Below are 21,737 nucleotides of genomic sequence, written 5' to 3'. Positions count from 1 at the left end.
ACAAGAAAAAGATTAAAAAAAACAAAGTTGGATTTAATGACTGAAATGGTCATCTGTGAGACGACAAAAGCGCGAACATTCTTCAGCACGGCCCGAGACAGTAACCATGACAACTAGGCTGTGGCAGGTGACAGACAGGACAGGGCCGCATAATAGGCTGACACAGAGCACCCACAGAAAATGACTGGCTAACACAGAGAGCCCACGGTTTGACTGGCTGACAGAGTGTCCATAGGGCCCCATTCACCTGAGATTAGCAGCCAGACCAGAGATGCAGTGAGCCATCTCTCCGTTCTGTTTGTCTGAGCCCCACATGCTGTAAATGAGAGAGAGAGCAAACACACACACGGCAGGTTAGACCTGCTCCAGAAATCTGCAAATCTGTACTCAGCATTAACAGAAGCGAACAGTCAGGCTAATGAGAGCGTAGCGCAGTGCTAACCCCGCTGTTAGCAGGCATTAAAGGCAGACGAGAACACCTCGATGCCCCCACCCCATAGAGAGCAATGGGGAGGAGAGAAAGAAGAAGAAAAAGAAGAAAACGTCTGTGTGAGACCAAGAGTTATTTAGGTCACTCTCCAAGGGAGAGTTTGCAGGCTTTAGGTTGTGTGCTACCGATGATCGTTAGCCTTCTTGTTCATGTGATTGCTAATATGAGATCATAAACTCTGCTATACCACTGAAGACAACTGAAAAAACAACTGAGCTAATTCACATCAAGGTAAATGTGTATGTGTAGTGCTAATAATGCAGCGTAAAGCTGCCCTTGACCTGAGCCTTAGGCTATTATGTGATGCATAAAGAGAAAATATGTAGCGCAGGCATTCAGCTGTTCTGTCCTGTACATTTAATTCACATCCTGAACATGAAACATCATATTCAGGCTGTCTAGATGCCCCTGTAAAGCAGTTTTGAGTCATAGAGCGGTAGCGATGTTCTCTCCATAGTTGATAGAGCAGAGAGACTCGATTAAAGTGTTACAGTTATAAATTCACAACAGTGGACATGTTTCAAAATATATGCGCTGACTACCTAGAAAATAATGGCAGAAAATTCGGTCTAGGAAGGACACTAGTTTGTGCTAATGCAGCTTCTAAAAAATAATTGTTAGCTTAACGCTAAAAAAAAAAACACGTTACACTAAGGTTTCATTTGTCAATGCACTAGGTATCATGAACTGACAACTGAAAAATGAAAATATTTTTTTTTTCTTACAGAATTTATCATCAATTTATTATTTAATTTAACTATAATTTAACTAATTAAAATTATACATCTTGCGATGTCGAAATGTATTAGTTTATGTAGAAAATAACATTAAATTAATAAATGCTGTAAACAAGCATTTTTCCGTCTCTTATGGTCACCAAGGCTGCCTTTATTTAAATTAATATCTAAGTAATAAAATAATACAAAGTAATATTGTGAAGTATTATTACAATTTAAAAAATAACTGCTTTCTCTTTTAATATATATTTTTAATGTAATTTATTCCTGTGATGGCAACTCCATCACTCCAGTTTTCATTTATAATTTTAATTTATACAATTTTAAATGTCTTTACTGTGACTTTTGGTCAATTTAATGCATTTATGCAGATTAAAAGAATTAATTTATTTAATAAAAAAAATCTTACTGACCCCAAACTTCAAATTTTTTATTTCATGTCTTTTTATTTTTTGCATTAACTATGTTACCATATATAATTGATTGTAAAGTGTTCACCACTAAACTTGATGTAGCTAAAGGAACACCGAGTACCATCAAGACAAATGTTTAATATTGAGGAGTTTTAGCTCAAGACTAGAGAGGCGTATATCACTGAAATAACTTGCCACTGTAGACAGGAAGTAGATGTGGTGCATGTGGGCTTACACTATGGACATGTGGTTAGTCAAGAACCAGGTACATGTGTGAGTCGGTGCGATCAAGAGACAGAGTTTGTAAAAGGTATAAGACGTACACAAGATTACTGAGGGAGGCCAGAGTTAGCTGCTGTGGCTGTTGCTGCTGCTGTTGTTGCTGCTGCTGAGACTGTTGCTGGGATACGGATGGCTGCTGCTGTGGTTGCTGGGATACAGATGGCTGCTGCTGCTGTTGCCAAGTGGTCATGTTGCTTGGCAACAGTGCACCCGACGGCGTAAAGGCCTGGAGGGCTGTGAGATCTGCACTTGTTAGCTGGTACTCTGCATGAAAACAAAGAGGAACATTTTAACATACATTTATTTACTGAATTATATTAATGGCCTTTGAGTCCTACAGTTATGATAATATAACATCTATATTCAATTGGTTCTTTTTATATTCCAGTGACAAATCTAGCCTCGAAAGAGATTTAAGTTATGGGCAATAACAGAAAATTAAGTTTGAAAGAATGAAAGAGAGCAAGTAAAAGAGATAAATGGACCATGGCCTCTGCAGGCATCTCTCTGGAGTGTTAACTAAAGCATGGTCGTGTTCATTTCTCTCAAATGTGTGCAGGCCCGGAAAGTGACGAATGTCTTGGCTTCTCCCTATGATGTCACTCTCACCTGTGTTGTAGGCGGTTGGCATGGAGAATGGAGTCAGGAGGCTCGGCGTTGCCACGGAAACCACTGGTGTGGTAAGAGGCTGGGTCACTTGAGAGGCGCCTAACCGCTGAGCGTTCTGGAAAGCCAGAGAGAGAGAAAAACAGAGAGAGATAGAGTCAAAAGTACACAGAGTTAACTTTCCGGGCAAGGAAAGAGTGGACACCAAACACCTCTGGATGACGTGTACATGTACACATATGAACACAATCTTCAAATTCCAGACAATTCTGAAGATAAAACATTTTAGATTATTTTAGAGTACTAAAAGCCATCTTAACCATAGTCCATATAAAAAACAACGTGAACTCCACAGCTTCAGACTCACACTAAACATCTTTCTAGTCTAGACCAGTGAGGGGCAAACTCAGTCCTGGAGTGTTTAGTTCCAACCCTGATCAAACTCACCTGCTTGTAGCTTTCTAGTAATCGGGAAGGCATTGATTAGCTGGTTCAGATGTGTTTGATTAGGGTTGGAACTAAACTCTGCAGGACAGTGGCCTTTCAGGACCAAGTTTGCCCATCCTTGCTCTAGAATTTCATCTAATTGCAAAACAGTAGCAGCATTTACATGGACCCTAATAATCCGACTGTAATCAGACTAGTAGTACAGTTAGAATAAAAATAGTCACACGTCAATCAGAATGAATTAGCCAATTCCGACATGTAAACACTTGATCTGATTGAAAACCAAAACTGGAACGTACTGTGCATGTGTCGTGTCATTCTAAAATTCAACGTCTGTGAAGTGGAGCAGGACAGTGTCCCACTAGTTCTTGTTTCGGACTCTCGTCCACAGACGCCTTGATTTGGGCGCAGGAATGGGCGTTCTTACTTCTTGATAAACATGAGCAGCACGGTACAACAGTTCATGTGCTTTTCGTCTCCTAACTAGGACCCGAAATCGATATATATTAAGTCTGCTCTTTAAAAGAGAAAATAAGCAATCTAGGAGAATAATAAGCTCAAAAAGCGACAAACTGTATATCCGTGCAGTTAAGCATGTCAAAAAAATCAATATTGCTTGTGACATAAAAACGTGCACTTTATTTAGTGTTCATGTAAAAACTATATTTGGATTTATCAATCAACAATGAAACTAATTACAAGAAGGTGTCCATGTAAACATAGCAACTGAGATAAATGTCCTAAACCTCTAAAGAGCTCAACAACAAGGATGGACAAAGGCCAGTCTGAAAGTGTTTGGGGTCAATTGGCAGATCGGTCACATCTTTTGTATTGAGCATTGTTGTGAATTCTGCTCATTTAAATATGGCACCAAGGAAACATTATATACAGACTAACATTGATGAGGTTTAGCCTTTGATAGTCATTAAAGTATCAAACAAACTGGTAATGTTTTACACCATATGCAATATACTGTATATATAAAATCATATATGTGGTGAGCGGGTTGAAAATGTTGGGTTGGAAATTACAAATTCACAAGTACACACAAAAAAACCCTCATTGTTGAGCCCTTATGTGAATCATGCAGAAAAACCCCAAAAACACTTCACTACAAAACATGATAACAAAATGAAGTGCCTTCAGCGCAAACCAGCATCACACATTCATATTTAAACCTGGTCTTAGTTCTACATGAGGATAAAGGTAGAGGCCACTTTTGCAGTCAACAGACTCCCATGATTCATGCACATACTGACAGATACAGGGATGACAAAAAAACAGACATACAAGATGTACATGCACTACACTTAATGTGTCATTGGACAACAATCATTAGAGGAAAATACATCAAGAAGTGAAAGAAGGTGGGAGAGAGACAGACAGACAAATTGATCTTTGGAGAGAGGGCTTCTGCTCTGCTGCGCTCCTAGTGTGTCTGACTCATGTGAGATCAACCCATGCATATGTGCATTTCGCCTTGAGTGTGTGTGTGCGCATTCATTTAAAACTGCACACAATAATCAGGCAGTCCGCCTGCAACTGAATAAACAGCACACATTTAACTCCAATTCACTGACCGCCAATTAGATCATACATGAAAAAGTGTATTCTTCGATACAATCAATAACCGTTTAACCCCAATCAATGTAATTTGATAAGTAAAAAATGCAGTGTATAAAAAAGGGAAAGAAATTTGCACGTTAAATACACAATATCCATAAATCATTCGCCAAACATTTGTTTGTGAAATGAAACCGTTCACAGCACAACAGTCAAAAGAATTGAGCTGTATTCACCTCACTCACCAACTCCAGCTCTTCATCTGTCTGCGAGGCCAGAAACAAATAGAAAACAGAGATTACAACTCCAACAACACACACACCAGCCCCGTTTTACACTTGGTTTCCATCTCGATATGAACACAACTGGCAGTGACCACTTCTGATCAGATTTAATGTAAAGGGACCTCATGAATGCATATATTACTCACTACATCAGCATGATACTGCATGTTGATAGCAAAAGAAGAAAAACAAAAACAAAAACAACAATTGGGGGCACAATATTTGTTTTTCCCAAATATACTTTTTAAAATTAATAATAAAATATTTGCTAATAAAAAACATATTGATAATAATTTAAATAATCTCTGCATGTTATGCGCACTTTATTACAGTACTATACAGTACTATACTATACTGTACAGTCAGGGGCGTGGGACTGGGGGGATAAAGGGTACTGAGTAACCAGGGCCCAAGGCAGGGAAGTCCGTTTTCTATACATACACATACATGGTACGGGGGCCCAGCAAGATGGTTTGTACCCAGGGCCCAAAATTTGGTGCTACGCCCCTGTGTACAGTACTAAACTATACAGTAGTGGCAAAAAATGATGTCCAGAGGGATGTCCATTTTTAATGTTTAGTTCAATTAAACCATCAGAATATGAGAGAAAAAAAAACTATTAACAAAACTCTTAACTTGGTAAAGGTATTTATCTAACAAAAAAATATTTGGCAAAAGAAAGCAAACTCCAACTACAGGTTTTATTTTTCTATAAATAAAAAAAACAAAAGCAGAAAAACAAAAAGATCAAAAGGAAAAGTGAAGTTTTTCCTAGGCTTTTTACCTAGGCTGGGCATTGCTTTTGACCACTGTGTGTGTGTATATATATTTATATTGTTTTATATACATTATTATATAAATAAATATAATTTTAAATATAATTTTTTTTAAATGAAAAATAAATATATACATACAATAAATACATATCAATCCAGATGGATCTCAACACCAGGTGTAAATGAGGTCACACATACACACACATATACTGAGAGCAGACGGACAGACGAGAATGAATCAGCTCAGTGTATCTGACAGCTTTACTTCCCCCCTCATGGTCCTCGTGAGAAATTCCTGTGTAGAATCACATTGAGAGCCTAGACCTGTTCCCATCTCTAACATTAGCCCTCATATGTTATCGTTATGCTGTAACATAGAACAGCTTTGAGACCTGATGCTGTGTTACCATCAAGTCTCCTGTACAGCAATGTGGAAGTGCTCACCAGCTGCATGAGGCCCTTGCTGCTCTGAGAGGTGATGACCCGAAGGTCCGGTTTGCGACTGTTCACCATCTGAGTGCTGGGTGGAGAGGGAGATTTAGCCTGGACTACTTTCCCCATGCTGTTGCCGTTGGAGACTGAGAGGAGTCCTGGGGAGGCCCTGGCACTGACGTAACCATTGGCTACAGAAAGAGAAAGAAAATGAGGAGAAGACAGAGAGATTTATAAATAAAGACCTTGGTTGATTTCTTTCTCATGAACCCTAAGAAACACATTTTATGAAAACAAAATTAAGATACACGACTATGGTCATTTTGTTCTGTAATTTGTATTGATGAGAAAAACACAATAATTACCCACCAGGGAAAATAATCCTATTAGGGTCTCCCTAACCACGCCAGATGTGTTTTCTAACACTTTGTGCTGCAAACTAAATCCTCTGTTTTTTTGGGATTACAACTCTATTATGTTGTAATTGGAGGATTAATTGTGACTGTTTTTTAGGTTGGAGAACCACATTCCTTTTAGGAAGGAAATGCACGCACAAGCAGACGCACACAAATGGAAAGAATCGGAGGGATCTAACTGACACTAGTTTATCCTGTTCCTTGACTTTCTTCCTAGCTTTGTTATTGAAATATTTTCACTCTATTTTGTTTATGACGTTGTAGCACTTGTAATGTTTGATCTAATCTGACTCAAGGGCAGTGAGTTTTCACAGGAAGGCAAAATATGTGTGTGATCTTTGTTTTTGTTTTAGAGCATGGGCACGAGACAGAGAGAGAGAGAGAGAGAGAGAGAGAGAGAGAGAGAGAGAGAGAGAGAGAGAGAGAGAGAGAGAGAGAGAGAGAGAGAGAGAGAGAGAGAGAGAGAGAGAGAGAGAGAGAGAGAGAGAGAGAGTGGGGATTTTCCCAATGCTTTCCCACATTCTGGAACCGAATAACATTATTCTCCCATCACTAGTGCTATGGCAACTCACTGATGTCTCAGCTGAACCAAAATATCTCAAATATTTACACTACAAATATTTTTAGCAATGCTATTTTAACTTGCTACTGTAGCCGAGACAGGGTTGGTTGGCGACAAGATTTTGATGGCACAGGTTAAATTTCTGGGTCATAATAGGTTGCTGGTACAATGTATATATGTTTTTTCAAGTTAGCCAGAAGAACATTTTTAACATCATGATGTTCTCCTACTGCTTCTAAAATGTGCTATGCTTCAAAGACAAAACTGAATTAATACACTAAATTAAAATAAAAAAGTAATTCAAATGTAGATGTCCTCAGTTTCTGAATGATTTAAGAGCTTCAGACTAGAGAGACTTTTGCAGTTTGATATTTTATCCTATCTGAGCTCTTGTTACAGGGCAACAACAACAACTGCGTTTTGCTCTGCTAGACGTGTGTGTGTGTGTGTGTGTGTGTGTGTGTGTGTGTGTGTGTGTGTGTGTGTGTGTGTGTGTGTGTGTGTGTGTGTGTGTGTGTGTGTGTGTGTGTGTGTGAACAACAACTGCGTCAGCAGCTCTGAATGGAAAGGGATTGCAAAGGGAGCTGCAATTCCTTGGCAGCAGAGAAGAGACGTGCTCAGCTGTTCTCTGCCCCAGGAAACACAGCTTTAAGTTCAGTCTGGTTTTTAGTGGGGGGCTGGGACAGAAACATGTGTATAAACACACTTGTTTATGCTGTATGAACTTGGGTCAGAGATTATGCTGGTAAATAAAGTGGATATGAGTGTGTATGCATGAGTGTGCAGTTTGTGTAAGTAAATAAGTGTGTTGGTTGTAAGCCCCGGCCTCTATTAATCTCCACTTCAAAGGTCTGACTGCCTTTTTCTTTTTGTCTCTGTACATGTCTCTCTTGCTCTGTCCCTCTCTCTCATGGGAATGGTAGGAATGCTACATGACGTCAATGCTGACATTCCCAGAGCAACAGCTGAGAATTGAGAGAAGGGAGGGGAAACTGAGAGAGAGAGAGAGAGAGAGAGAGAGAGAGAGAGAGAGAGAGAGAGAGAGAGAGAGAGAGAGAGAGAGAGAGAGAGAGAGAGAGAGAGAGAGAGAGAGAGAGAGAGAGAGAGAGAGAGAGAGAGAGAATGATAGTGGTAATGGACAAGGAATATAGTATGGTAAGAGCTGAGAAAGTTTCTTGGAGAGAGAAAAAAGGAAGATTATGAAAAAATTATGATTTTAACCACATTTCATGCTTGGTTAAATTTAGGTTTACATTTAAAAGTTGGTATCTAACTAAAAACAAATACATTTTGAATGGAACACAAAATATGCCTTTTTCCATGGAATGTGCCAAAAAATGTGCCAAAAAATACACACACACACAACCTTCTTTTTTTCAGTGACTCCACAAAAGCCTTCAGCCTCTTTACTGATTAAATGTTACATTTTAAATGCCCACTTAAAATGTCCATGAGACTCATGTGCTCTTTGAAGATCAGAGGCAGGAGAACCAACAGCTGTCAGGGACTGTCAAGATTGGCTGGGAGGAGAGAAGGGAGTGTGACAGAGGGGGAGGGGAAGGGACAGAGCGTGCTGGTTTAAGCTGGGTATTCAGACTGTCATGTGTGAGATATGAAGAACAGCTGAGAGGGAAAGAGGATGGAAAGACAAGCAAGCAGAAGCACAGACAGAAAAAAAGAGAAAAAAGCAAACAACGACAAAGGGAAATTGAAAGATGGAGTAGGAAAATTGACATGCATGCTGTTGACCTATAACATTTATGTCACTTGTGCCCCATCGTCCCATGGGGGTGTTTACAGGCATGCTTGGAGAGCAGATTGTGAGCTTCAGCTGTCACGAGCAAACAGGTGTGCGAGTGTACGGTGGATGTCTGATAGTCTCTCTGATCACTCGCTTTCAAATTTTTGTGTCCGGACAACCTTCATAGAGCTGCTGTCATTTTCATAATCACAGTCAGATCAGATCATATCTTATCGGATGAGATGGAAAACCCTCGCTCCACTTTGCAGGTTTTAAGCGTGCCCTTCGATTTTAAGCAGTTTGACTCAGACTGATGCATTATTCAGGTGAAAATGAAGAGGTTTTATTGGGGCCGTCCGGCTGGTAGGAGGGAAGACTTACCCACAGGGCTTGGGCACGCTCCGTTTGAATTGTTGAGGTCACCTCCCAGAAGGGCACCTGGAAAAAAGATAGAATAGCTTACAGGAAGGCTGAAATCCACAGACTCTCTCTGTATTTTGGACCAAATGCAAGGAAATACATTGAACCCCAAACTTTTGAATGATATTATGTGTTTGTGTGTGTGTGTGTGTGTGTGTGTGTGCTTGTTTATAATACATTGTGAGGACCAAATGTCCCCACAATGTAATATAAACCTGAGATTACCTACATTGTGGGGACCAGCCAGCAGTCCCCACAATGTTAATTGATTTATAAACATACTAAATTATGTTTTTTTTTAAATGTAAAAATGCAGCATGTGTTCCTGTGATAGGTAGGTTTAGGGGCAGGAGCAGTGTAGGGGGAGAGAATGTACAGTTTGGTGTACCATCCATTATGCCTATGAAAAAGTCCCCACAATTCACAAAAACCTAACTGTGTGTGTGTTTGTGTGTATATTGTACATGATATTATACAATTTCCCATGTGCACTTTTTAACACCTTCAACAACTTCCAACATTCCTGCCTTGTGGCATTAAAAGCTTCTATTCCATTCTAAAATTATTCAAATTGAGCATTTTTCTTTCAAAGCTTTTCCTAAAAAAAGCGTTTACTCTACAAATGCAAAATATGCCTTTCCTACAACCTCCAAAGGTGATTTGATTTATCAAACGACAATGAGATCCACTGAACCTCATTTACAACTATATCTATCCAGATGTTGATATCAGGTTTAAAAATGTTTTTTTTTTATCTGATGCTACAACTCAGCTGATACTGAAATTCTAAACAGAAACCTGTATGCCGTAGGGATGCATAAATATTCAAAGTCTTTCTTATTTTCATGTTATGGCTGATAACCAATAAATGGAACTCAGGGTTCCTATGCAATTTTCATTTCAAAATTCCATACTTTTCCAGACTCAAATTGCCAGACTTCCCTACAGATTTTTCCAACCATATTTAACTTGTTCTGATAAATTGTTATAATTTTCAACTTCTAATAGGTATGTTACATTCTAAAGGTTTAGTATTGGCATTTTTGCCTTTTATTAGGATAGGAAAGTAGCTAGAAAGGAAGTAAGTCCATGAGGCAGGACTTACATAAAATAACCTACATAAACCTACATACAGTGCCTTGGGAAAGTATTCGGCCCCCTTGAACTTTGCAACCTTATGCCACATTTTTTGTGAAGAATCAACAACAAGTGGGACACAATCATGAAGTGGAACGAAATTTATTAGATATTTCAAACTTTTTTAACAAATCAAAAACTGAAAAATTGGGCGTGCAAAATTATTCGGCCCCCTTAAGTTAATACTTTGTAGCGCCACCTTTTGCTGCGATTACAGCTATAAGTCGCTTGGGGTATGTCTCTATCAGTTTTGCACATCGAGAGACTGACATTTTTGCCCATTCCTCCTTGCAGAACAGCTTGAGCTCAATGAGGTTGGATGGAGAGCATTTGTAAACAGCAGTGTTCAGTTCTTTCCACAGATTCTTAATTGGATTCAGGTCTGGACTTTGACTTGGCCATTCTAACACCTGGATATGTTTATTTTTGAACCATTCCATTGTAGATTTTGCTTTATGTTTTGCATCATTGTCTTGTTGGAAGACAAATCTCCATCCCAGTCTCAGGTCTTTTGCAGACTCCATTAGGTTTTCTTCCAGAATGGTCCTGTATTTGGCTCCATCCATCTTCCCATCAATTTGAACCATCTTCCCTGTCCCTGCTGAAGAAAAGGAGGCCCAAACCATGATGCTGCCACCACCATGTTTGACAGTGGGGATGGTGTGTTCAGGGTGATGAGCTGTGTTGCTTTTACGCCAAACATAATGTTTTGCATTGTTGCCAAAAAGTTCAATTTTGGTTTCATCTGACCAAAGCACCTTCTTTCACATGTTTGGTGTGTCTCCCAGGTGGCTTGTGGCAAACTTTAAACAACACTTTTTATGGATATCTTTAAGAAATGGCTTTCTTCTTGCCACTCTTCCATAAAGGCCAGATTTGTGCAGTATACGACTGATTGTTGTCCTATGGACAGTCTCCCACCTCAGCTGTAGATCTTTGCAGTTCATCCAGAGTGATCATGAGCCTCTTGGCTGCATCTCTGATCAGTCTTCTCCTTGTATGAGCTGAAAGTTTAGAGGGACGGCCAGGTCTTGGTAGATTTGCAGTGGTCTGATACTCCTTCCATTTCAATATTATCGCTTGCACAGTGCTCCTTGGGATGTTTAAAGCTAGAGAAATCTTTTTGTATCCAAATCCGGCTTTAAACTTCTCCACAACAGTATCTCGGACCTGCCTGGTGTGTTCCTTGTTCTTCATGATGCTCTCTGCGCTTTAAACGGACCTCTGAGACTATCACAGTGCAGGTGCATTTATATGGAGACTTGATTACACACAGGTGGATTCTATTTATCATCATTAGTCATTTAGGTCAACATTGGATCATTCAGAGATCCTCACTGAACTTCTGGAGAGAGTTTGCTGCACTGAAAGTAAAGGGGCCGAATAATTTTGCACGCCCAATTTTTCAGTTTTTGATTTGTTAAAAAAGTTTGAAATATCCAATAAATTTCATTCCACTTCATGATTGCGTCCCACTTGTTGTTGATTCTTCACAAAAAATTACAGTTTCATATCATTATGTTTGAAGCCTGAAATGTGGCAAAAGGTCGCAAAGTTCAAGGGGGCCGAATACTTTCGCAAGGTATAGTATATTATAGTATAGAACACGCGATTGGGGTTTAGGTGCCGGTATTGAAGATCAAACCCATGACCAGTCTGACTCTCTAACCTTTAAGCCACGAATGCAGTTACTAAAGGTAAACTAAAAATATATCATACCAATATATTGTAAATGCATAAACAATAACAAATGATCAGTAATCTATGTAACATTCTAGAACAGAGTAGATGATTGTTTGACAGCCACTTCTAAGCATAAATCAGTGATGTGTCTGACAAACAGCTGCTCAGGGTAATCCAACACCCACAGAGCAACATTATAAGCTCATGTACACAACATGAGTTAGTATTTCCTCCTTCCTGCTTTGCTTACAGGTACCCAGCACTGTTGATCTCCTAAGGTTTTTACCTGCGCTGGCAGGTCTCTGTGGCAGGCCTGGAGACACTGTGTTCCTCTGGAGCTGTGGTTGCTGTGGCGACAGCAGGCGCGGGTCTGTGAGAGTGGAGGTGACGAAGGAAGTGGTGACGAGGCTGCTGGGATTGCTGAATGGCAGAGGGCTCTGATTGGATACCGGCACTGTGACTGGCATGGAGAAAGTGGGTGGTGGCACTGTGGACTGAGAAAGCAAAGATAGAGAGGGAAACCGTTAGCGGCTTTACTTCGCACACCTGCTTGTACACCAAGATAACACACAAAATTACACACACCAGTTTTTTATAGCATGCAGTGACGTGTGCAAACATCTCCAAAGCAGAGCATGTGAAGCTACGAGGTGCAGAGTTAATTTTGTAAGACTTAAAAACTGTGTGAATGATCCAGACTGGAAACGAAAGGAACAGGACAAATCTGAGAGGCTTTGCTCCACTTCCATCCAGAGTTCACTGAATCATCCAGTGTTTTATAGTTACTGTATATTTTAACACTATCCGCTAGTTACATTGTGACGTAAGGAGTATTGTTTCTGGCTCCAAGTCTCTACTCATTTCAGTGGAGAATACTATTTCAAGCTGTCTATGAGCACATTTTTTTCACGTCACACATTTAGCTTAGCTTTTAATAACTCATTATGAACAATCCCAGTCACCAGTATTTTAACGATTCATAAAAAATGCATCACAGTCTGGCCATCTGAGATTTCGTTATGATGATATTAGCATTATTTTTTGTTTGCTTTTGGCATCTGATAGAGCATTTGATCTAAAAACCACAATTTTGTTTTTTGTGCCCCAGCATTGTTTGCAACAATTTTCCTTAAACTGATAATATGTCTCTGGGGAATATCCCACCACGCAGGGTAGGCTCAGGTGTTTCAAACAAGGGGCATGTGGCCATGACAACTCCTGAGTCAGCCGATCTTCGCTCTCGTGCTTTCTGAAGCGCAATTAGCCAGCTTCTGCAATCAGCGTGGACTCAAACTGTCCAGATGCTCTGATGGAGACCCATTTTCCCATGATCCTTAGCAAAACCAGGGCCTCTAAAATTAGAATGTGGGCCACACTAGGCCTCCTGTGTTCTGAGTGGGACCCAGTTTGATAGTAAGTATGGCTGTTCCTCTGTCCTTCTCCCTTTCTCCTGTAGCTTCTTTGTCTGAGCGTCAAAAATGTAGTTTGAAGTACGCAGATTATAGTGCCCAAGAGTGAGAGCAAGTTTTGACCTCCTTATATAGCTGTTAGCAATAAATGGCCGGTATTACAATTGTGTGGTAACACTTAAGAAATTTAGAAATGACTCCTAATGAGAATCTAGTGATACCAAAGTTATTTTAAAATGAATATTCCAGGGTAAATAAATATGAGCTACAGTTCTAGAGGGAGTAACCCATAAGCCTGTGGACGAAACAGCAACTAAGTTCCAGCACAGCACGCAGGCCAGGCAGGGTGAAGGAGGGCAGGGCAGAAGAGAGAGGAGGGACATTAGTGTGGGACGAGCAGCTGGTTTTAAAATATGGAGCACCTAACACCTCTCATCTGAATATATACATGGACACCAAGAATGGAAAAGAAACTAGTGTGCTAAGACTACATTTTCTCAGCCAGAAAGTGCAATCTTACACATCTAAATGTGCCTTTAACAACTGAAGATAAAAACAACAGACTGAAGATAATATCGGTCTAGATACACAGACAAGCGATAGACAAGTGTCATTGGAATGACACTTGGTACTGAAAAAGAGTTTGTGTGACATCGAGAAAGAGCGTGACCAGTGAAGTGAGAACGCCTGTCTGGTTTGGATAACAAGTTGGCAATTATATTAACACAAAGTCCCTTTGGATTGGAGTTTACAGCTGATCAATGCAGATGAGGAATGATCTTTCAGTGACAAATTACTCATTAGATTAAAATGGGGTCTTATAATACAATCATATTCGATCAAATATTTTAGGCTGCGTTTATACTGGTACAAAACGTTTTTTTTTTTTTTAATCACATCTGACAGATCGGAATTTGTTTCACACGTATTTTTCACATTCTGTTGTGAGTCACTTCCATACGTGGTTTACGCATGCAGGTAATTCACATTCACAATCTCTCTCTCTTATTAATTCATTCAAATTAATGTAATATTGTCTACTGTATTTCTCTTCAGAATTCTATATCTAATGAAAATTACCGTTATTTTCCGACAGCTTTTAACTTATACAAATAATCATGGCTACCCGACATATAAATAATTTTACTATGCCCATTCAAAACCCAAGTGTCAACCATTTCACGATCACCAACAGAATAATTTTGGGCGGGGATTAATGTAAAACCAGACATCAAATACCAGTCGGGTCTAAAGCGAATGTAGGCGAGACCAAAAAATCTGATATGGTCTAAAGATCAGATCTGTGCATTAAGACTTGCAGTGTAAATGCAGCATTATATAATATTATGAAATTTGGCCAAGTGGAGTGTTGAGCAGATTTTGATCTAAAGTCAGAATGCGTTTATAATTGAACATTATAATTGAAAATATGAAAGGCTGATGTATTTGAGATCTGCAAAAGAGCATATTGTTGTTAAATTATTTGCGTTATGAAGTGAGCGCTAAATACTGCAAATGTAACCCAGATTAAAATAGACAGAAATGATTATTAAATCAAATATCCAATATCAACTGGTATATTACCATTCAAAAGTTTTGGGTCGGTAAAAATTTTTCATGTTTGTAAAAGAAAGTGTCTTATGCTCTCTAAATCTGCATTTATTGGATAAAAATACAGGAAAATAGCAATATTGTGAAATATTATTACAATTTAAAATAAATGTTTTCTATTTTAACATATTTTAAAATGTAATTTATTCCTGTGATGGAAAAGCTGCATTTTCAGCATCATTACTCTTCCAGAAATCAATCTTATATGCTGATTTGGTGCTCAAGCTAAATTTATTATTTCTAGCATTGTTGAAAACAGTTATTAAGCTATTAATATTTTTGTGGCACCAATAATATTTTTTTTCAGGACTCTTTGATGAATAAAAAAATTCAAAAGAAAAGCATTTAGTTGAAAAAGCTTTTTTAACATTCTAAATGTTTTACTGTCACTATTGATCAATAGGATGCTCTTGCTAAATTAAATGATTCACTTTTTTTTCCAAAAATATCCTGCTGACCCCAAACTTTCTATCTAGTATAAACCCATACAACATAAAAAATATTGCACTGATGTTGAAATATACTTGTTTTGCTCCAAATTGATAGACCAGAATAAAAAGCTAATTTAAATGAAAACATTTTTACTGAATGTTTCTAAAGTAAATTTCCTCCTCACAATCCAGCTTTATCCACTGAGGTTGCCAGGCAGTTAGTGTCAGACAGTTAGTGCTGAATATCTAAAAACTCATTACAAACTGATCATTTTCCGGCCTGTTAAGTAGAGCTGGTAGTACACATGCTGCTGGGTGTCCCCAGCAAGAGGGATTAAGGTTTTAGCTTTGCTTCCTCAGGCACTCATGCTGGGATTATGTGGCAGAGAAAGAGAGAGGTGCTGGATGACTCTCTTTGTGCTCCGGCCCGTGAATGGCGCACTGGGCGGAGAGCAGGATGGGTGCAAGAAAGAGGAAAACTACACCTTCGTCAGCGGACGAAATACTTTTCAGAAGCTCCTACCAAGTAATTAGCATTAAAGAGGAAAGAGAACACTAGTTACTACAATAATTAGTCTTTGCTTCCCACATCATTTTGAATCACGTTCACCATGTAAATGATATCAAACTCGGGCCCACGATATTTTGAGCAGCATGTTCTTGTTCTAGTTTCTGTACCTGCTGAGAAGAGATTCCTCATGCATGGCTCATGCATAAAACATTTTTGACAGTGACTTAATGAAAATTATCTTCACTGACGCCTTAAATGGAACCCAGATGAGTCAGAAGTCTATTCCTGGCAAATGCGAGATACAAGCATCAGTCATCGCAGAAAACACAAAACAACAGCACGCAAAATCAAGAGAGCTATAAATCACAAGCGCATTTGAAATAGTGGATTGTGAGGATCAAAAGGACGCGGCCCACACTCGCCCTCTCGCCCCCGACTGCCCTCTCCTTGCCCAAGCACACACATTCAGAAGGGATTGAGGGGTGGTAGGAGGGGAATGGGGTGAGAGATGGTTGCTAGGTGCTCTGTGAGTTGGTTGCCGGGCCGACAGCAGGCTGTGTGAGTTGGTTGCCGGGCCTAAAGCAGGCCTCTTCACACGGGTACTCACTGAAAGCCTATAGCTCTGCATCATTTTATCAAACTCCTCGTCTATCTTTTTGTACTTCTCCTCTGTGCGAGGCGTGAGGGAGAACGGCTCCTCGGGGTCCGGGCTCTCTGAATCCCGGTGCTCTTTCTTGTTCAGAGCCTTCGTTTTGTTTCATTTCCGACCAAGGACAGGAGAGAGACAGGGGGAAGAAAGAGAAGGAGGGAGGTTAGAACGACAAGGTAAAGAGGAATACTCACTCCGTAGCGTTTGAAGAGGATGTCCAGCTCGTCGCTCTTGCGGAATTTGTCCTCCTGTAACGGACTTTGGTCGATCGAATCGTCCCCGTCTGGCTCTGGACTGTTGCAACCGTTAAAGCCTTTCTTTCTCAACGTCTTAAAGCATTTGGAGTGGGAGAAGAAAAGGAGAGGAGCACATTTCACACTTAGAAAAAACAAATGTCAATCAGAGAAAAGCAGCAGTGATTTATTAAACCAACAATGTAACACGTGACACATAAGCCAAGAAAACTGTACATCTGCAAAATGTTTCATGAGAGTGTGAAGAGGATAAATTCAATTTTACCCCATGACTTGGAAAAAATGAAACTGCATAGCCCATTGAAAACTGTGGGCTGGAAATAAGTTAGATGAGGCTGAAAAGGAGAGAAACTCAGTTTATCGGTTTCAGCCTGAAAACAGCTTGAGTCTTCTTTTTTCTTTAGAGAAGATTTTCCAAACAAGATTTTCTCTAAGTAGCTTTGATGGGGGTATTGAGGCTGAATCGAAAACAATTTTCAGCACTGCTTTCGTCCTACTCACAGAGGTCATATAGCATAACATAAACTGACACGGTGTAATTTGGACAATAAACACTTACACTATAGTTATGTATTATATATACATATTATATATATTTATTTAATATGAATATTAGTAGATTAATTAAAATGAACTAAAATGCCAGTGGTAAAACCTAGGGTGGATTTTAGATTCTAAAAAAAATCTAAGTTTAATTATTTGCATGTTACAAACACACCTCTCCTAAAAACGCTGCATGATTTAAAGCTTTTTTTTTTTGAGGCCACAAATCGATGGGCTTGTTGTCGAAATCCCCAAGTATGAGCATTAGCGATTAGCAATAGCAGGTGCTGCTAATAATATATAGATTTTGGAGATGATTTGATAATAGACAGGGGGAAAATACATCGCAAGGATTTGAACTATCTTTATGGTTCATAACATAACACACACACACACACACACACACACACACACACACACACACACACACACACACACACACACACACACACACACACACACACACACACAGTGAGTGGGTCAGCTGATCAGCTTGTCTCTGAGTCGGCTCCATCTGTTCACCTGTCCCTGTATTTCTCTGCCTGCTGTCTCTCCTTTATGGGGCGGGTGCTTGTTTGTGTTGCCAGGGGAAGATTCCCCTGCAGAGCTCCGCTGCCTCTGACTGGCTAACCTCGTTCAGTAGTGCCCCTCCCCCTGCAACTGCCTCCCCCCCCACGGTCCCTCTCTCGAGCTTCCCCTTCCTGTCTTTACATTTTCATCTGTGTTGCCCCTCGACCTTCACTTTCTTTCATCTCACATCTTTGAGTCTCTTCGCTAATCCAATAATGCTCTCATTCTTCCACTACTTATTGAGCTGACTCATTCCGGTCCGCTACTCCCCTCCTCTCTCCATCCCATATTGTATTTTCAAACTCCCACTTCCTATGTGGGATGTTAGCAAACAGAGGGATCGCAGTAAATGTTTAAGAATCTGCAATTTAAAAACACAAACTTTATCATCCATTGAACCTTTTCAATGCACAAAAGGTTATTTATATTAGACTATTAAAAATGTTTTTCACAATTTAAAAAAAAAGTTATTTTAATAACTTTTCATTGAAAAGTTCTTTAAGGAATGAAAAATGTTTCTTCAATGGCCCCAGAGCAAAAAGACCCTTTATTTTTAGGAGTGTATAATGTACACACAGCCCTCTCGAGTGTACGGGAGTGCGCGCTGATGTCAACACAGGCAGAATGTAATGTCACCTTCCATTTGCAGTGTGTAAAGAAGAGAAGGCTCTCGCCCTGCCCGCCCCCCCCCCCCTCTGGACATCCCTTGAGAACCCGCTTAAAGCCTCGGCTTCGGCACAGCCTGCCGGCTTACACACACGATAGCGTCCAGATACACCCATCTGACAGATTAGCGGCCCCTCTGAACCCTTCACTCCTCCTCCTCATCCCTTCGTCCCCATTCCTCCTTAAAAGGCAGCGTGTCTGCCATTATCAGGCGAGTCTGACTATAACTCATACATGAGGCTAATGGAATCATTTTAGCAGCTGATCTTGGCTGATAACCCACGGCTCAGCCCACTGTGGAGGCGGATCTGAGAGAATAAAAGTACATCATCTCAATATCGAAGAGGGCTCAGCCGATGTCCAGCACACACAGATTTCTCATCCTTTACAGGCAGAGGTTAAAAGTTCACAGTCATTTCATCTCAACCATTTAACGCCAATGGTCACACTTGAAAGGAGCTGCTGATATCAGGGATGTCAAAAGTGCCGGTACTTCAGTATCAAGTCGACACTTAAGTTAAATTTCACTTCTTTCTTTAGTATTTGTACCATAGACTACTCAATTCAATACTTAAAAGCTGTCTGGTCATAGGTAGTTACTTAAGCTCATAAACGTTTCCTTCTTGGTCAAAATGTCAGCTTGGCATGGCATCGACTGAATGTTAACAGATGGGACCAAAAAAAAATAGTTGCAGGGTAAATAAAAGCCTAATAAACGTGGCAATGTCGAAAAGAGAACACCACTCATTGTGCTTACTTTGTTTATTTGTTCTGTACTACTGATTACTTGAATAACTACTTTAAAACTCTAATTAATTAAAACTTTTGAAATGCAAAATAAATGTTTTTATTTAATATGTTAATAATTAGAACAATATTCAACTTTAATTGAAAATAAAGCACAGTTTAATAGCCAATTCATTTTTAGCTGCGAGCACAAAATTACTAGAATTAATCTCAAATTACTATTGAGAATTGTAAAATTTGCACTGGTATTATTGTGACAAAATTAGCCAATATGATTACTTTTTCCATATGTCAATCAACACTCTTCAGATTTGCTAGGCCTTCTGTAACAGATCAGGCCCTACAAAACACAGTAAATTATTCCCTTTGACCTGCTTGAATCTTTATTTTGAGCTTTAATTAGGAAGATATATGGTAGTACTTTATTTGATTAATTTTATTGTATATTAGGGATGCAACAATACAGTCAGTACATGGTTCAATACATACCTCGGTTTTTAACCGTGGTTTTCGGTTTGGTTCAGTTCATTTTTTTGCTATTCTATGCTTAGGCAACAGAAAAAGGTTAAAGAGATTTTTTTATTATTATTGCAATACTCTCTTTATTTTACTTAAAAGACTTGAAAAACCTTACTTAAACTTAACTATACTTTAAAAAAACTTTGTACACATTCCTAGTATATTGTATAATATTAAATAAAAACTACTGTACATCTCTGAGCTGCCACTGTAAATCTTTATATATATTTAAGTATGAAATTGAATAAATGAATAAATGTAGGCTAAAATTAAAACTACATAGTCTTCAATATACAACATACATTGTTTAAAAGCTACTGTATTATTACTTTATTCAAGAGAAGTGATTGATTTTCTCTTTGTCTTGTTTTTTTATTAACATAATTTTAGAGGTGAACTGTCCCTTTAAGGACAAGTGTTCACAATCAATAGGCTGTGCTGAAAAGACCTGTTCGGCACACACGATTTTACTTTCACTTAAGACATAAACGACTGTGTTTATATATTTTAACCTTGTGTGTGTGTGACAATATTAGCGCAGTAAGACTTAGTCCAGTAATCACGTGTGTTTGACAGGCTTTTAGTGTGCGCGCTCAGCGGATGTAAAACGCGAATTAAATGTTTAACCGGCAAGGCTTTAAAACGTGGCTAAACACCCTAGTGCATTTAGATTTTTGCTCATATCAGCGCGTAGACTCACAGGCACACTCATCCAGAGCCGAAATAAACGGAGAGAAATATTTCAAACGGAGAGAAATATAAATAATGAATTAAATGCAAAACCAAAAAAAAAAAAAAAAAAACAGCAATTCAGAAGTGCGTATTGAACCGTGAATGCCGTACCGAACGGTTCAATATTATATTGAGAATTGTGGGATTTATAACAATTTATATTGATTGGCAGCCCTGGTTTCTGTTGCACTGCATGCACTGCTGAAAAGCAATAGAAATCTAGGAAGTTATTTCTTAAACACAACATGAAACTAAATGTGCAAGAAAGTAAAAGTTTAGCAAAAAAATTTAAACTATGTCATTATATTCAAATCTGTATGCGTTTAATTTTTCATGGTACATAGGAGACATTTTGAATAGATACAGCTCTTTTTCATAAGTAAGTCTGGACCTTGTCTGTCGAGCTACAATAAGGAGAAAAGAAAAACTCATCTCCAACTAAATCTCATTCTTTTTTCTGCATCTCAAATGTATTTTTAGGACTTCCGAACAGTCATGGACTTCTTTAATAGTGCTTTCAATACGCTTTTTTGGGACTGCCTAATGATGACGAGGGACTGTCATTCTAAAAAGAGCTGCATGAAGATTCTTCAAAAATTCTTATGTGCCACAAATATTGTCATATAGGTTTAAAGCAACATGAGGTAAAGTAAATTATAATAAAAAAAGTTTTTTTGAGTGAACTGTCTATTTAAATGTCCACAATTTGATGTATTACCAAGAAAAACAGAATGTTCAGTAGAACGGGGGATGATTTTATCTAGTGGGATTTGATTGGAACGTGAAAAATGGGCTCTGGAAATATTACTATTATTATTTTATCTGCAAGCACGACCTTGGTTAGGTCAGAAAAATCAAACATGGCTTAAGAAGCAAAGAAAGATTATTATATTTTTCATCAGAATGCTGAGCATACTGTGCATATATGTCATATATATATATATATATATATATATATATATATATATATATATATATATATATATATATATATATATATATATATATATATATATATATGGCATATATTTTCAATAATTATTAAAAAAGGCAAAATTTTATTTCATGTTGTCTTTAAGTCCCCGCAACCTCTTCATCTGAGCTGC

General features: G+C 38.8%; 1 protein-coding gene across 13 annotated transcripts in view; it reads right to left on the bottom strand.

Moving 5' to 3' along the window:
- mef2d (myocyte enhancer factor 2d) overlaps positions 1–21,737 on the bottom strand; it is a 72,311-nt gene that overhangs the window by 8,913 nt on the left and 41,661 nt on the right. For 3 of the 13 annotated variants that reach the window (XM_067448524.1, XM_067448532.1, XM_067448525.1), the window contains exons 4-11: positions 16,559–16,696; positions 12,276–12,483; positions 9,131–9,187; positions 6,043–6,221; positions 4,776–4,804; positions 2,532–2,656; positions 1,964–2,186; positions 248–316 (exon numbers count right to left, since the gene is read on the bottom strand). In XM_067448524.1, coding sequence (XP_067304625.1) covers positions 248–316; positions 1,964–2,186; positions 2,532–2,656; positions 4,776–4,804; positions 6,043–6,221; positions 9,131–9,187; positions 12,276–12,483; positions 16,559–16,696 — 1,028 coding nt within the window. Of the gene's footprint in view, positions 1–247; positions 317–1,963; positions 2,187–2,531; positions 2,659–4,774; positions 4,805–6,042; positions 6,222–9,130; positions 9,188–12,275; positions 12,484–16,558; positions 16,697–16,794; positions 16,930–21,737 lie in introns of all 13 variants that reach the window. The other 10 variants (XM_067448533.1, XM_067448534.1, XM_067448527.1 and 7 more) reach the window with 9 other exon arrangements.

This window comes from Pseudorasbora parva, chromosome 7, assembly GCF_024679245.1.
Source record: "Pseudorasbora parva isolate DD20220531a chromosome 7, ASM2467924v1, whole genome shotgun sequence".
NCBI classification, from domain to species: domain Eukaryota; kingdom Metazoa; phylum Chordata; class Actinopteri; order Cypriniformes; family Gobionidae; genus Pseudorasbora; species Pseudorasbora parva.
Note: the sequence above shows the minus strand (reverse complement) of the source record. Positions and strands in the feature narration are given on the sequence as shown.